The sequence below is a fragment of the Talpa occidentalis genome, unplaced genomic scaffold (assembly GCF_014898055.3).
Source record: "Talpa occidentalis isolate TD23 unplaced genomic scaffold, MPIMG_talOcc4v2.1 talOcc4.6, whole genome shotgun sequence".
NCBI lineage: Eukaryota > Metazoa > Chordata > Mammalia > Eulipotyphla > Talpidae > Talpa > Talpa occidentalis.
The window spans coordinates 87612235-87626434 of record NW_023604972.1 but is presented as its reverse complement, the minus strand read 5'-3'; the positions used below and the strand labels follow the sequence as shown (position 1 = coordinate 87626434).

At 39.6% G+C, this 14200-nt stretch overlaps 1 protein-coding gene across 1 annotated transcript; it reads left to right on the top strand.

The window, feature by feature from the left end:
- Positions 1–223: 223 nt before the first annotated feature.
- Positions 224–14200, top strand: LOC119260785 (survival motor neuron protein). The gene is made up of 9 exons (XM_037529851.2): positions 224–343; positions 2284–2355; positions 3712–3831; positions 4684–4884; positions 5034–5189; positions 6562–6675; positions 7384–7494; positions 9828–9878; positions 13846–14200. The coding sequence occupies exons 1-8, from the start codon at positions 263–265 to the stop codon at positions 9873–9875; spliced, it is 903 nt and encodes a 300-aa protein (XP_037385748.1). The 5' UTR covers positions 224–262; the 3' UTR covers positions 9876–9878; positions 13846–14200.

The following is a 14200-nucleotide window of genomic DNA, read 5'->3' as shown; positions in this document are numbered from 1 at the left end:
CCTGCGATGCACTTTATTTTCAAAGATTTATTGTGTAACATAAAACATACTCTTTAAATCACTCTACAAACACACGGAAGGGTGAATTCAAAGGCTAGAGTAGAGGAATCAATGAACGCTCCCAATCAAGAAAGGCGACGCCACTGGTAGCCCCGCTCAGCCCTCCGGCCACCGTGCTCTTCCGCTCCCAGAGGCCCCTGCGGCGGAAGTCGTCACTCAGAAGGGACGGAGCCCACGCCGCGCGTCCTGCAGCCAGCACGCCATGGCGATGGGCGGAGGAGGGGGTGGCGGCGGCATCCCGGAGCCGGAGGACTCGGTTCTGTTCCGGCGTGGCACCGGCCAGGTGAGACCGCGGCCGGCTGTGCCTTCCCTCCGGCTGCCCGAATTCCTCTGGGCCCCCGCGTTCTTGGCCTTGCGCCTCACTGCGATGCCGAGATCCTCTTCTAAATCTTTCCCACTTGGGAGTCTCCCCTCCTCGCGCCTCCTCGCGCAGCGTGGACGCCCTTCTGGCCTTGAGCCGAGACTCTGCCGCAGCTTGGCTTGTCGCCTCCCCGACTGGGGCGTGTTACAGGGTCAGGTCAGCTTGAAGCACGTAAACCACGTAGGACTCGACTGAAATAACCCAGGCTTAACTAGATCGAGGTGTTAGAAATCGACGTATCTAAGATGTATTTTTAAATAAGAGGCAACGGATTTTGCTTATGGATTCGATAATGGAGGTTTGAAAGAGGAAAGTTCAGAATAACTCCAGATTGTCCTGAATGGGTTGGAAGGATGAAGCTGTCTTTTACGGAGATGTGCGGAGGTGGGGAAGACTGCAACTAAAGCAGGTTTATAAAGGTTTATAAAGCTTGGAAGCTGAATCAGAGCAAGAAGTTGAAGGGAGTATTCAAAGATGTGATCAGAGATTGGAGAGGACAGTGGAAATGTCAGGAGAGGTGATAGAAGTGCAGAAAGTGAGGAATAATTTGAGAACCCTGGACTGCTGGTTGTGACTGAGAAACAGATAAAAAGTCAGTAATGGTAGTCTTGGCTGTTACTACCTTCAAACAACAAACCACCAAAAAGTAATAGCTTGAAACAACAATAATTATTTTATTATTTTATTGCTTTTTTTATGGTTAATCAAGTTCTTTCAATAGCTGAATTCAATGTGGATTTCACTGACAATATCTAAAATTTTATTTTCAAATATCTATTATTTGATTTCACCACAGTTTGGTCTTTTTTTTTTTTTTTAAGATTTATTTATTTATTTATACAAGCACTGGGTACAGTCAGAAGTGAGGGAGGGTGAGAGAATTCGCCAGAGCCAGAGCGGGGAGCAGAGCAGGCAGAAGGACCGAAGTACACTGCTGAGGGGAGCAGTGGACGGCAGGAGAGGTCTGCGCGCCATGCGGGACCCTCCTCCGGTGGCCGGGGAGCAGCTGGGGATCGAACCGACGCTGCAGAGGCTGCGGGCAGCTTCGCAACCCAGTGCTCAACCGCTGCGCCACCGGGGAGGCCCTATTTTATTGTTTTTATGAAGGCTTTGCTGGGCAGTTCTCTTTCAGATGTTTTGCGCGGTTGAGTCCATACAGCTGGAGCGCCAGTAACTGGGGGCCGAACGTCTAGGGAATGGCACACCGTCTTTTTTCTTCACGTACTCTCAGAGTTTCTCCACGTAGTATCAATGTGTGGGCCGAATTGGATTTGCTTATACCCTTTTCTTAATCCTTGCACTTCATATTTCCTCATTTTGTTCCCCAGACGACTGCTGATCCACTTTCTATCATATCTTAACTTGTATTTTCTAGACCAGAAATACACTACTGAGGGAAACAGCGGGCAGCAGGAGAGGTCTGCGCGCCATGTGGGACCCTCACCTGGTGGCCGGGGATGGAACTGGCGCTGCAGAGGCTGCGGGCAGCTTCGCAGCCCAGCGTTCAACCGCTGCGCCACTGGGGAGGCCCTGTTTCAATCTTTTCTAAGGGAAGATAAAGTGTATAGAGTTTGGCACAGTGGGAAAGTATGTGACCATCAACTTGACTTTATCCAGACTATGGTAATGTTATTCTGACCAGAAACCCTGAAGTGCAAAGTATACTCTTTCTTTTGACATAACAATGTGTCTACATTATTCAAAGATGAATTCTCAAAATGTTTATGGAATCAAATTGTTAACAGTGACTAATCAATTGATTACATTTTAAATGGGAACAATATATTAAGTAATCTGGAAAACACCATAATCATTAACTTATTTTTATTTTAACTTCACGGATTGTTTTATTCTTTATTCAGAGTGATGATTCTGACATTTGGGATGACACTGCATTGATAAAAGCTTATGATAAAGCTGTGGCTTCATTCAAGGTATGAAATGTTTATTCACTCTTTTCCTTCTTCATGCTGTTCATTTGGGGGAAAATATAATTGATGACATAACTACAGTAAATGATATGATACATATCCACTTCTAATTTTGAAGGTTAAAAAGTAATGTGTATTAATTAAATTAGATTCTATTTTCCTTTAGAAATAGGTAACCTGTCTTATATGTTAGCCCTTTAACAGGGATAATTTCAGTAGAATTTTATGCTTTTATGCTTTTATTGCTTTTAATATTTTTACATTGTATTAAAATATAGACATCCTCTAATTCAGGTTGTGGAAAGACAATCTGAATTATAAATTTTAACATTTAACAAATCTTTATTGAAATAAGATAAATGGCAATGGTTCAGTAACTAATACTTATAGAATATTTGCAGTGTTCTAGGCATTGTTCTAAAATATAATATCATCCTCCCAAGTTCTATGAATTGTATATCAAGTCAGGTGTTCCTGATGATAGGAATATATAGTTCTTTAGGGGGTGTAGTCTTTTCTAGTGACTTAAATGAGACGTTTACACTTTTGTCCCACATCATTGCTTTATCCACTGTCTGCTGTATTTTGTCTTATTGTGCACCATATATGATCCATCAGTACTCCAGGCACAGAGCATATACTGACACAGAGCACTGAGCATAGTGTCCATTTCCTTCCATAGTTATTTCTGTAGCATGAAGATCAGATTTGTGTGTCATCATTGAAGTTGATTTTTAAATTTGTCAATAACATGCTTTCCAGTATACACTTAGACTGAAAGTACACTAATGCAGGATTACCAAGATAGTTCTGTAAAGGCAGATAAAAATGAGGTTCTATATAGGATGGTGGTGGTGTTATTTCAGGAGTCTGAGTAGAAGACAAGAAACTGATTGGGATTGGAAAAATTGTTCAGTTTTAGTTATATTGAGGTTGAGGCACATGTGAAGATAAATGTTGGACTGAACTAAAAAGGTAAGTCAAAGCTTTGGAAATCTCTCTGCATAGAGGTTATAATTGAGGCAATAGGAATGGATGATCATAAGCAGATAAAGAAGGATGACCAATTCTTGTTGGGAATGCTCAAGTTTAAGACTTGATCAGAAAAATAATAAATGCATTGCCATGTCACAACTATCAAGAAGAGAGATGATTAAGAATCTGATGTGATAGGTTAAAAGGATCTTTGGAGCTGATAATCAGGTATTATATGCTTTCAGGAGCAGTTTCTGTAATCTGGGGGTGGTAAAATAAGGCTATCTGAGGTGGTAACTTGAGGCCACCTTCTAGTGGTAACAGTTATATTTTAAGTTATATTTTAATCACTCTGTAACATATATTTCCATTGTATTTTCATAGCATGCTCTAAAGAATGGTGATATTTCTGAAGCTTCAGATAAACCAAAAGGCACACCTAAAAGAAAACCTGCTAAGAAGAATAAAAGCCACAAAAAGAATTCCACAACTCCCTTGAAGCAGGTTATTTTAAAACATTGAGAGTTTATTTTGAAGGATTTGTTGTTACTGTCCCTGTTAAATAGTGTAAAATATCTGTAACCTAAATAATTGATGCCGGGTTTTCTGTTGACATGTAATCATACAATTTCTAACACATCTGCTAAACCTTCTGTTACTTAGGAACATGCATGTTAGTGAAAGTGTAAGAAAGTAGGCAAGGAATGATAACTACTAAATTCTACACTGTGATTACTTTGTGCGTTCTTTGGGAGGGTCCCGGAGGACTTCAAACTGAATTAATGGTGTTTTACTTCTCAAATTGAGAGATGAATGTCTGTTGCTTTTTTTCCCCCTTCAAAAATCCCTAAATTTGTTAATATCAGGGAACCAGAATTTCTTGGGTATTTTTCTGCTATTTGAAAAAGTAAACTTGGAAGAAAAATATTTTGGTGTCTCATTAGTCACTTCCGTTTCATCAATTAAAGGAAAAAGAGAACTAATATTTGATGAACACTTGCTATGTACCAGGCCAGAATGTTTCCTTTGCTTTTATTCTTCAGGATTTAGTGGATAATATTATATCCACTTAACAGACGAGGAAATGTCTCAAGAGAAACTAAGAAACTTATCCATGATTATTTAAATAGCTGACTATATGGCAAATATATGATTATATAAATGGCAGAATTGGATTAATAATTAGATTTCAGATATATGTGTTTTTGGCCCACAGCCTTTTCACTGCATCATTCTGCCGGATCAGTTGACTGAAGACTATTCCTTCTGTGCTCCACCCCCCCCCCCAAACAAGGCTGTAGGTTACCCTCTTTGAAAGAAATGTGTTCATGTATGTATCTTTGGTTTCTTTTATAGTGGAAAGTTGGTGACAAATGTGCTGCCATTTGGTCAGAAGATGGCTGCATTTACCCAGCTACCATTGCTTCACTTGATTTTAAGAGAGAAACCTGTATTGTGGTTTATACTGGATATGGAAATAGAGAGGAGCAAAAGCTGTCTGATCTACTTTCTTCAACCTCTGAAATAGCTAATAATGCAGAACAAAATACTCAGGAGGTAAGAACAGAAAGATTTAAGAATTCTTAGAAGCAGAGACTAGATGGGAAGCAAGAACATAATTAGTTGTCAGTTGAGCTACTGGGATAATACATTTTTCTTAATCATATCTTTCTCACAAAAATACATTAATTTTTTTCTTTTTAAAGAATGAAAATGAAAGCCAAATTTCAACAGATGAAAGTGAGAACTCCTCCAGATCTCCCGGTAATAAACCAAATAATATCAAGTCAAAAGCTGCTCCATGGAATTCTTTTCTTCCTCCACCACCCCCCATGCCAGGATCAGGAATGGGACCAGGAAAGGTAAACTTCTATCCATGAAATTGTTAATAATGTTGGAACTTTCAAAACACTACCATCCCCCCATAAGGGAATTGTTGCTTTTCCCATGAAGCTTATATGGCTTGCTGTAGACATTATACACACTTGAGGATTCTTTGAAAAGAAAATAAGATGATGATTCAGAATAGTTTGTAATGGCTTTCCTAACTACTTTTGTGAACTATTAGGATTTAGTCTAATAATTTAGCAAACTTCAGTATATAAAAATAGAAAGTGAACATAATACTTGTATTTAATAAGAATAAGATCCTAAGATACTCCCAGATTGTTTTGTACAGTAAAATGTAAATGTTGTTTTCACTTAGTTTTCTGGTTTTAAGTAAACAAATCAACTTTAAAAATTTTTTTATTATAGTTTATACCATGGAGCCTAAATAGGTTGGTGCCTGTTCTGTTCTTTTGTATAAATCAGTGAATTCTTAACTGGATGGTGTGGTAATTCAGGCAGTAATTTTCGTAAAGCATGATTTAATCAACTGTCCCTTAAGATCTTCTGTGACAGGTTTCTCCTTCCTTCCTTCCCTCCCTCCAACCCTCCTTCTTTCCTACCCTCCCTCCCTCCTTCCTTCCTTCTTTTTTATTGTGGTAACAAGTTTACAACACTGTATGTGTGTTGTAAATGTTCTTACATTTTCTTACATGCCACACCACCAAATGTCCAGTCACCATCTACCACCAATTACTTAGTTCCTCTGTCCTCTCCTTCCCTCATCTCCTCTGGTAGACACCATTCTGTTGTCAGTGTCAGTTTTGTTTTTTAATTTTACCAGTTAAATCGTATGGCATTTGCCTGTCTTCTTCTGGCTTAATTCACTTACAACATTGCCGTCTAGTTCCATTGTTAAGTTTCTTATTGAGGCTTGTATTGTGTTAGCGTTTCTAGGATGATCAAACCTTTTATTTTATATAAATCATGCCTCAGTATTCTCAGGGGGCCAGTTTTTCATGAGTGAGAGATTTACTGGTTTTTACGTTATATGCTATTTGTAACTAAAAATACATCCATAAAAAGATTAGTTTAGCTAATAAAATTATGGGAAACACAGTCTGCTGTGATTGAAATATCTTGCTAAATGGACTGTTTGTGCTTAGGTAATTAAAAATCTTTTTTGTTTAATTCCCCAAATGTCCACACAGAAAGGAAAGGAGAAAAACCTAGAGTTATGATTCTATTTGACTTGAGCATTTGGTACATGAAATTCTGTTACCTTTTTCATGTGTTTAAATGTCTATTATTCTGGGCAATTAATTTGATTCCTTTGGTACTGAATCTTTTTTCTTCCTTTCATGTTGAAATTGGTAAATTAATACGTCTTTGGAATGTTCTTTGCAGCCTGGTCTAAAATTCAGCAGCCCACCACCACCACCACCACCACCACCACCACCACCCCCACCACCACCCCACTTCCTATCTTGCTGGATGCCTCCATTTCCTTCTGGACCACCAGTAAGTACAAAAGAATTCAGATTAAGCTTTGTTTTCACACACAGTTTGGTTTTAGTGGTTAGGAAATGTCATTTTAGATCATCTTCAAAGCCAGATTCTAATAGTAAAAAAAAAATTGAACTGTTTTTAATTCCTTTCTCAAGCTCATTCTTATAGCTCCAATTCTAAGTCCAATATTGCCTTCTTCCTTCCTGGTGTAGATTCCTTATGGAGGTAGCTATTTGAAAGGATGTAATTACACCATGAATACGATTAATGTGTTTTGTCCTTCCAGGTATACTTGGATATTAGCTTTTGATCACATAAACTATCTGGATAGCTAAATGTTAGACTTTTAGGTACCAACAGTAGGCTAGATAGAAAGACACTTTGGGCAAACTGCATGTGTTGGGGGTGAGAGAAGCACAGATGTTCTGCCTAAGACCATTACTTGAAATACTGCGTATTTTTTGAGAAAAACCTTAAAAGTATTTACGCTTGGTCTTTTACCCATTGCTTAATAATGGAATGGAAATATTATAATCAGAGCAAAAATATTGAAACATTTTGTGTGACCTCTTGTTTATTTTAAACATTATTCTAAATAAGAGAGCATATGGAATGTAGAGAAAGAGAGAACTAAGATCTAGCATTTTCTATGTGGAATGCATCTCCAGATTGCATGTCTTTTGTTTTGTGACTTTAAAGTGTATCTTTCTTAATTTCCAGATGATTCCCCCACCACCTCCTATATGTCCAGATTCTCTTGATGATGCTGATGCTTTGGGAAGTATGTTAATATCTTGGTACATGAGTGGCTATCATACTGGTTACTATATGGTAAGTGATCATCTTTTCCTCACAATCACTCTGTGGTTGTGTGACTTTGTTCTGCTTATGACAAAAGTGTTTTGTTTTATATATTTTAAAGATTTTTATTTATTTATGCATACGAGAACTGGGGTGTAGGCCAGAGGTGCAGGGGTGGGGATTGGTGAGAGGATTCACCGGAGATTGAGTGGGGTCTAGAATAGGCAGATCTATTGAAATACACTGCTGAGGGGAACAGCAGGCAAGACAGGAGAGATCTGCTGCACCATGTGGGTTAGCTCCCTGGCTGCGGATCGAACTCCTGCTGCAGTGGCTTGTGATAGCTGAGACTTAACCCCTTGTGCCACCAGGGAGGCTTGGATGAATTATATTTATAAACATTTCTATTTCATTTACTCGACTATACTGTTTCTAAAACCTAGAGATTTTTTTTTTTAAGGATTTATTTATACAAGAACTGGGGTACAGGCCAGATGTATGAGGGTGAGAGGACTCACCAGAGACAGTGGGGAACAGAACAGGCGGACTGACTGAAATACACTGCTGAGGGGAGCAGCAGGTGAGACAGGAGAGGTCTGCTCACCATGTGGGTTGCTCCACGGCTGGCAGGGATAGAGCTGGCACTGCAGAGGCTGCGGACAGCTTCACAGAGCCGTGCTCAACCGCCTGCGCCACCAGGGAGGCCCTAAAATCTAGAGATTTTCAGTGAACTTATAACTTCATTGTTTGCCAACGAAATGTAGATGTTTTGTTCCATTCATGAGTTCAAGCAACCAATCTTGATAGCCTTGTCCAAATATTTGCCACAAATTCAAGCTAATCTGTGACTAACTTATTCCGGAGGTTTGATTTTTACTTTCAGGAGTATTATTTGTATATCTACTTAAATTAAAATATAACATATGCTTATAATTAGAAATGTAAAACAATCCCAATTTCCAAGATTTTGCATTTTTGTCTCTTTGAAGTTTTTACCATTATAAAGAAATCACAGGGCCTTCCTGGTGGCGCAGTGGGTTTAGCACAGCACTATGAAGCTTTCTGCCGCCTCTGCAGCATGAGTTCCACCCCAGCTGGCCATGAAGCTACCCTCATGGCACAGAAGACCTCTTCTATCTCGCCTGCTGCTCCCCTCAGTAGTGTATTTCAGTCAGTCTGCCTGTTCTGCTCCCCACTCTGTCTCTGGTGAATCCTCTCATCCCCGCACCTCTGGCCTGTACCCCAGTTCTTGTGTGCATAAATAAATAAATCTTTAAAATAAAAAAGAAAGAAACCACATTGTTAAGTTTTCTAACTGCTTCAAGTGTTTTTGTCATTTTCCCCGGGTAGCAAATCTTTTTTTTTTTTTTTTTTTTTTATATATAAAGATTTTTTTGTTTGTTTGTTTGTTTTTAAGATTTATTTATTTATTTATACAAGCACTGGGGTACAGTCAGAAGCACAGGAGGGTGAGAGAATTCACCAGAGCCAGAGCAGGGAACAGAACAGGCAGAAGAACCGAAGTACACTGCTGAGGGGAGCAGCGGGCGGCAGGAGAGGTCTGTGCACCATGTGGGACCCTCCTCTGGTGGCCGGGGAGTAGCCGGGGATCGAACTGGCGCTGCAGAGGCTGTGGGCAGCTTCGCAACCCAGTGCTCAACCGCTGCGCCACCAGGGAGGCCCGTGGGTAGCAAATCTTAACCATTGCACCACAGCAGCACACGATTGACAATTTTTCTGTTTAGCAGATATGATTTGAATCCAGCTCTCAGCCTACCTTTTGCTTTCTCTAGAAATCCAAGCAAGAATGAAAGTGACTTAGTAATGGTTATTGGAATTACATAACTGGCACTTATTAGTAGGAAGTCACTTTTAAAACCTCTTACGGTTTCTAAGGTATAGACTAGTATTAAAGTGGAAAGCTGGAATATATTGATATTTCGGGAAAGAGAAGGAAGGCATTAAGCCAGGACAGAAAGAGAGAGGACATTTGGACTAGATCTGACCAGGAAAAATAGTAAATACTCAAGGTTTTGTTTTTACTCATTGCATTTGCTTAGTGAGTACTGTTCTTTAATGGTTTTATTTTTTGATAAATGAAGATGATACATTGTATATTTAATTTGATAGAAATAAGGTGTAAGTAGATTCAGAAACTTTATTTGGCTAAGTGAAAGAAGAAAATATCTTAACTGCAACCTAATGTTAACTTTGGGTTTACTTTTAGGGTATATTCAAAGGCTAATAACTTATTTTCTGATATGTGGTAAATAGACTTAGTAAAATGTCTTACATGAAATAAAATATTTGCATTTTTATAAAATGTGTATGCTAGTTTTAAAATTCCTTTATTTTCTTTATAGGGTTTCAGACAAAATCAAAAACAAGGAAGGTGCTCACATTTCAATTAAGGAGTAAGTCTGCTATCATTATAAAAGTGAATCTTGCTTTTGTATAAATTATATGTGTGATGCAGTATGAAATGCATTGTATTCTGCTGTGGCCATACAAGTTTAACTGGAATTGTGTAAAGTCCTTAAGGGCCACTTTCCCATTTACCAGGTAAACTGGGGATAGAGCATTGAATTAATGCCTCAAAAGAAATGATGAGACAGTTGAGAATGTGGAATGTTATGGAAGATAACTTGTCTCGTTTCTTCAAAAAGTAGTCATGAAAAAAAAAAGGCTGTGGTGGGTAGCTATTCTAGATTAAAAGTGACTTACAGGATATGATGGCCAAATGCAATATGGCATCCTTGTGCCAACTATAAAAGACTTAAGGATTCAGGAGATTTAAATCTGGACTGGATTTTAAGTGATATTAGATAATTACTAATTTTATGAGCTGTGATAAGGGTATTTTTTAGAATAATGTCTTTCAGTTTGCATACTCTAGTATTGAGAAGTGTCTCTAATATTTAATTTTAAAGTGATTAAACAAAAAGTATGTGTGAAGTATATATGGCAAAGTGTTGATTACTGACTAAACGGTGTGCTTTGGATGCTAATTGTACTAAATATTTTATTTTCTATGAAAAGGCAATAAAAATGTTCAGTATTTTTAAGCTAAATTAGTACAAGCCATGTGTCTGTCATTATATTCCTTTTTCACACCCTATTTTACATTTTGGGTCCATATTCATTTATATTTTACATGTATGTGTCCCCACTTAACATCACATTTTTAATCTTTTTGTATATTCTTTCTGGCAGATCGTTTGCCAGTATATTATGCTGGAGTTCAGGCGTAATATAGAGTTCAGGCATTCTGCTTATTAACATTACAGTAAACATCTTATATGCAGTAATTTGATTCTGTTATGTCATGACCTTAGGATAAATTTCTGTGTTCTGGCTATTTGATGAAAGATTGTAGACATTATTATGATTCTTGTAGATTTCATTTTATCTCAACAAGCAGATTTTTGAAAAACCTATTTTCCATTTCAGAATGGGAGGTGTATGCCTGGAAGGGTTGTTTTTGAAATTATATAAGTCATCATGTTGAAAAATACTTGTACAACCTCACAAATCTCTCTCCAGTTCTTGGCCCCCAGCAACTGCTTTTCAAGTCATGTAGAGTGTTACCAGTACATGCATAATACAGGATCTGGGCAAGGCATAAGTGGAAATTTCAGTTTCTTCAAATCTCTGCTTTCTAAATCTTACCTCCAGGCCTCCCTGGTGGCGCAGGGGTTAAAGACAGCTCTATCAAACTATCGCCAGCCACTGCAGCATGAGTTTCTTTTTTTTTTTTTAAAGATTTATTTTTATTTATTTATACAAGCACTGAGTACAGTCAGAAGCGCGGGAGGGTGAGAGAATTCACCAGAGCCAGAGCCGGGAGCAGAGCAGGCAGAAGGACCGAAGTACACTGCTGAGGGGAGCAGCGGGCGGCAGGAGAGGTCTGCGTGCCATGTGGGACCCTCCTTCGGTGGCCAGGGAACAGCGGGAATTGAACTGGCGCTGCAGAGGCTGCTGGCAGCTTCACAACCCAGCGCTCAACCGCTGCGCCACCGGGGAGGCCCTGCAGTATGAGTTTCAACCCACATGGCACAGCCGACCTCTCTTGTCTCGCCTGCTGCTCCCCTCAGCAGTGTATTTCAGTAGCTCTGCCTGTTCTGCTCCCCATGCTCTCTGGTGAATCCTCTCACCTCCCCACCTCTGGCCTGCACCCCAGTTCTTGTATGCATTAAGTAAATATTTTTTAAATCCTACCTCCTCTTCAAATTCCACCTACCTTATTCCAGGACCCAATTTCTAATTGCAAAAGCTTTTTTTTTTTCCTTTAAGAAGTAAAATTTCAGGCCTCCCCTGGTGGTGCAGCGGTTGAGCATTGGGCTGCGAAGCTGCCCGCAGCCTCTGCAGCACCGGTTCGATCCCCAGCCACCAACAAGGGTCCCACATGGCGTGCAGACCTCTCCTGCCGCCCGCTGCTCCCCTCAGCAGTGTATTTTGTCAGTCTGCCTGCTCTGTTCCCCGCTCTGGCTCTGGTGAATTCTCTCACGCTTCTGACTGTACCCAGTGCTTGTATAAATAAATAAATAAATCTTTAAAAAAAAAAAAAAAAAAAAAGAAGTAAAATTTCTTTTCATTCTTCAGCACATCCCTAAAAAGAAGGCAACATGCATGAATCCTTAATAACAGAACTGCTTAATATAACTAAAATTGGTTCCACTGAACCTAAATGATATATCAGAGGTTATTTTGGTATTACTGCTTCCTTTATAAATTTTTAAAACTTTCCTTCTCAGTGTTTTAAAAATTAGATATTCCAGGGCCTCCCTGGTGGTACAGGGATTAAAGTCTCACCGCTGTCAAGTTGAGCCACTATTGCCAGCCACTGCAGCATGAGTTCAATTCCCAGCCAGGGAGCTAACCCACATGGTGCAGCAGACTGCCCCAGTCTGCCTGCTGCTCCCTTCTGCAGTGTGTCTCAGGAGATCCGCCTGTTCTGCTCCCCACTCTGTTTCTGGTGAATCCTCTCACCCCTCGCACCTCTACACTCCAGTTCTTGTATGCATAAATAAATATTTTTTTAAAAGTAGATATTTCACAATTGAATTTCTCTCTCAAAAATTTCCTTGTATTCTGTAGAATTCTTATTGTCTAGACAATTTTGAGTTTGTTTTCAACTCTGGAAACATTTAATAAGTGGTTTAAATTCTAGGAAGTTAGGTTTATTTTCTGGTTTTATTTTATTTTATTTTATTTTTAAGATTTATTTATTTATTTATACAAGCACTGGGTACAGTCAGAAGCACAGGAGGGTGAGAGAATTCACCAGAGCCGGGGCAGAGAGCAGAACAGGCAGACCGACAAAATACACTGCTGAGGGGAACAGCTGGCGGCAGGAGAGGTCTGCGCACCATGTGGGACCCTCGCCCAGTAGCCGGGGATCGAACCGGTGCTGCAGAGGCTGCGGGCAGCTTCGCAGCCCAGTGCTCAACCACTGCGCCACTGGGGAGGTCCTGGTCTTATTGTATTGTAATGGAAAATGTTATTTGTATTTGTAATCACTTGTTTTTTCAACACATGAATTTGAAAATTATGTTTAAAATTCCAATAGAAAAGATCAAGTACCTTGTATTATTTTTATTTATTTTTTTAATGATTTATTTATATATGTATTCAAGAGCTGGGGTACAGACCAGAGGTGTGGGGGATGAATGGATTCACCAGAGACAGAGTGGGGAGCAGAACAGGTTGACCGGTTTAAATGTACTGCTGAGGGGAGCAGCGGGCACGCCAGGCAAGGTCTGCTGTGTCATGTGGGTTGCTCCCTGGCTGGTCAGGGATGGAACTCATGCTGCAGTGGCTACGGACAGCTTCATAAGTTGTGTCTTAATCCTTTGTGCCACCAGGGAGGCCCTACCTTGTATTATTTTTAAAACTTCTTCCCTATTACTCCTCTTGATAAACTTCACAGTGTCTATTTAACTATCCCCTAAGTTTCAAAGTAGTGTTGTCCTTCTATTAGCTTATTTTTAGGCCAGCTTTATCGTGATGATTGTATAGCTTTTCATTCTCTTCTTTACGATTTTTATGATTTATTTATGCATACAAGAATCGGGGTCAGAGGTAGGGTGGAGGTAGGTGAGAGGATTTACCAGAGACAGAGTGGGGAACAGAACAGGCAGACTGACTGAAATACACTGCTAAGGGGAGCTTTGGGTAAGACAGGAGAGGTCTGCTGCACCACATGGGTAGCTCCCTGGCTGGCCGAGGATTGAACTGGTGCTGCAGAGGCTGCGGATTGCTTCATAGTGCTGTGCTTAACCCCTTGCGCCACCAGGGAGGCCCCTCTTCTTTATGATTTTATAAGAAAATAGATTTTTTAATTTCCTAACTGTATCTAGACCTTTTTTCTTTTAAATTCAGGTGCAGCTCACTCCCAAGGAGAATATTTTGATGTGCCCTGGTTGATGTGAACAAAACATTCATCATTTTCTTCATGAACCAAACCGTTGGTTGGGTGGCAAAAACCATCTGCATTTACCCTTGTTGTGTGTGAATTGTGCTTAAATAAGCAACCAGGTATTTCTAGGAAATATGAGTTTGAATAACTGAACAATGGAAATGTGAGTGATTACAAGAAACTCAAGGTCATATATAGTGCAGAAAAGTTCGTCTGTTAAAACTGCGATTGAACACGTTTGTACATTGTAGCATTCTTAGTATGTAAAGCTTTTTTAAATGCCTTTATAAATAAATGATAATTTTTTTTTTTAAATGT

Coding starts and splice junctions, on each gene's coding strand:
- LOC119260785 (XM_037529851.2), top strand. CDS start 263: ATGGCGATGGGCGGAGGAGGGGGTGGCGGCGGCATCCCGGAGCCGGAG. Junction 2,356..3,711: donor AAGCTGTGGCTTCATTCAAG/GTATGAAATGTT, acceptor GTATTTTCATAG/CATGCTCTAAAGAATGGTGA. Junction 3,832..4,683: donor CCACAACTCCCTTGAAGCAG/GTTATTTTAAAA, acceptor TTTCTTTTATAG/TGGAAAGTTGGTGACAAATG.